Below are 2,495 nucleotides of genomic sequence, written 5' to 3'. Positions count from 1 at the left end.
TTTTTTAGTTTAATTTCAATATTTTTCAGCTTCCTGCTCAATTTAACTGAATTAAGACTGTGTAAAACTTGGCGTCTTGCTGTAAATAAAACGGTAAAAGTAAATCTTAACCTAAAAATATTTCGAACTAAGATATCGAAGGTGTTGTTTAGTTTAATTTCAATATTTTTCAGCTTCCTGCTCAATTTAATTGAATTCTGTTATGGAAAGAAGCAGTGACAGTGAGGAAGAGCGCAATGTTACTCCCACTAAAAAAAGAAAGCTGCATTATGAACAAAAATATTCACACTTGTGGGAAAAGGACCAAAAGTATTCAGGTTGGATTAAAAAAAGCAACAAAGGAGATTACTATTTTTATTGTAATTCATGTAAGTGTGACTTGAGATGTGGTGGAGGTAAAAGAGTTTTGGAGAAGCATGCAGAATCTTTTAAACATAAGAATAATGTTAAAGGTTGGTGTGGTCTACTGGTGTGTTTTTTTATGTTTTAAATTATTTACTTACTTTTCCAATAAAGTGTAAGAAAGAACTAGGTTCTAAGTTCAGAATAATGTTAATATACCTTTACTTTATTATTGTCATTAGTGAATGTAAGTTTATTTAATTATCAGATGTGAAGGATTATGGTTTCAGTTTCAGTATTCAGGATATTTTTTTCTACAGCTAGAGCCAGCCTGCATGATAAAAATAAGCGCAGTCCTGTTAATGCGTTTATTTTTACTTTCAGGTGCAATACTTCAACCTACTATTATTTCAATGTTGCCTGAGTCTGCATCAAAGTCATTCACAGATAAAATTAAGTCTGGAGAAATAAAGATGGCATGTTTCCTAGCAGAGCACAATCTACCATTTAGTTTAGCAGACAGTCTAAAGGATCTTGTACAATCAATTGCCCAAGATTCAAAGCTTGCATCAGAATTAACTTTTGGAAGAACAAAGGCACATGCTATTGTTACAAATGTTACTGGTAAAGTAGCTGAAAACAAATTAATTGAAATGTTACAAAAAAATAAGTTTTCACTGATAGTTGATGAGAGCACAGACAGATCATCAACTAAACATTTGGCACTTATTGTAAGGACTGCAGTTGATTTTCATGTTGAAGATAGTTTTCTATGTCTAATACCAGTTGTTGACGGTACAGCTACAGTCTTACATAATGCATGTACAAAATATTTTGAAGAAAAGAATATTCCATTCAAAGAAAATATGATTGGATTTGCAGCTGACGGAACTAATTCCATGTTTGGACAACATCATTCTTTGTCTACATTGTTTGCAAAAGATTCCGAATCTGTTTCTAATGAAATGCATATGTCACTCTTTTCACCTTTGTGCCTCATATGCTTGCAAAAAGTTACCACGAGGTGTGGAGGACTTTGCTCGTGATGTTTACAACTATATACAGAATAGTCCAAAACGCATTGGAGACTACAAAGAGTTTCAATGTTTTGACAAACATTGAAACTCTTTGTAGTCTCTACCAATTTACATTAAACCATTCAAACTATTACACCCTGCCCAAACAAGGTGGCTGTCCTTGTTACAAGTTGTAAAAAGGCTTCTAGAACAACTACCAGCATTGAAATTATATTTTCAAAGTGCTGTGTTAACTGACAGATTGCTTGCAGCTCAGTCAATCCTTGATAAATGTATGGAACCAACCACAGAAATATATTTAGAATTTTTAAATTTTGTGTCGCCATACTTCAATGATTTGAACAAAGAAATGCAATCTGAAAGCCCAAAACTCTACTTGCTATATGAAAAAATTTTTATAACCTACAAGACCATAATGGAATGTTTTTTTAAAACCAGAATATTTGGAATTAACTGAACAGGAAAAAACAAGCATTCATGTCCATGTGACAAAGTTGCAGCATTGGAAACAAAAATATTGAATATTGATTTTGAAAAAATTGAAAACCATTTACCCCTGGAAGACATCTACTTAGGAGGCAATGTTACTGCTTTAATTTCAATGAACAAAAACAATATGCATCCAGATCAAATAAGACAGTTAAGACAAAAATGTCTTGAGTTTTACATTGAAAGTCTTATTCAAATAAAAAATCGCTTCCCTTTTGAAGATGAGCACAGACAAAGGTTGAAAAATTTAAGGTTTTTAAACCCTGACACATTGCTGGACTCAAATTTAAGACGTTCTGTACCGTCTATAGCTCATTTAGGGCAAATGTTTCCAGGTAATAATCATTAACTTCAAATATTTTATTTAAAAGTTGAGTCTGTGTCTTATTTAGTTTTCAATTAATAATTTATTTTCAGGATTATGTCCAACAAATTTGACAGAATTAGACCGGGAATGGAGAACGCTAAGAAATACTAATCTTCCATTTCAAGAGGATCAGCTAATCAAAGCAGATGAGTTTTGGCGTCATATTTCAAAAATAAGAAAAGGCGACTCGTCTCAAATGTTTCCTTTACTGGCCCAATTTGCGCAAAATTTATTAGTATTGCCACATAGCAGTGCAAATG

General features: G+C 32.4%; 1 protein-coding gene across 1 annotated transcript; it reads left to right on the top strand.

Annotated features, from left to right (window-relative positions):
• Nucleotides 1-202: 202 nt before the first annotated feature.
• On the top strand, nucleotides 203-1,388 carry LOC119837263. Its single transcript, XM_038362779.1, has 2 exons — nucleotides 203-452; nucleotides 727-1,388. The coding sequence occupies exons 1-2, from the start codon at nucleotides 203-205 to the stop codon at nucleotides 1,386-1,388; spliced, it is 912 nt and encodes a 303-aa protein (XP_038218707.1).
• The last annotated feature ends 1,107 nt before the right edge of the window (nucleotides 1,389-2,495 follow it).

Source organism: Zerene cesonia, chromosome 27 (assembly GCF_012273895.1).
Source record: "Zerene cesonia ecotype Mississippi chromosome 27, Zerene_cesonia_1.1, whole genome shotgun sequence".
Lineage (NCBI taxonomy): Eukaryota > Metazoa > Arthropoda > Insecta > Lepidoptera > Pieridae > Zerene > Zerene cesonia.
The sequence above is the reverse complement of the archived record's forward strand: the minus strand, read 5'-3'. Positions and strand labels throughout refer to the sequence as shown.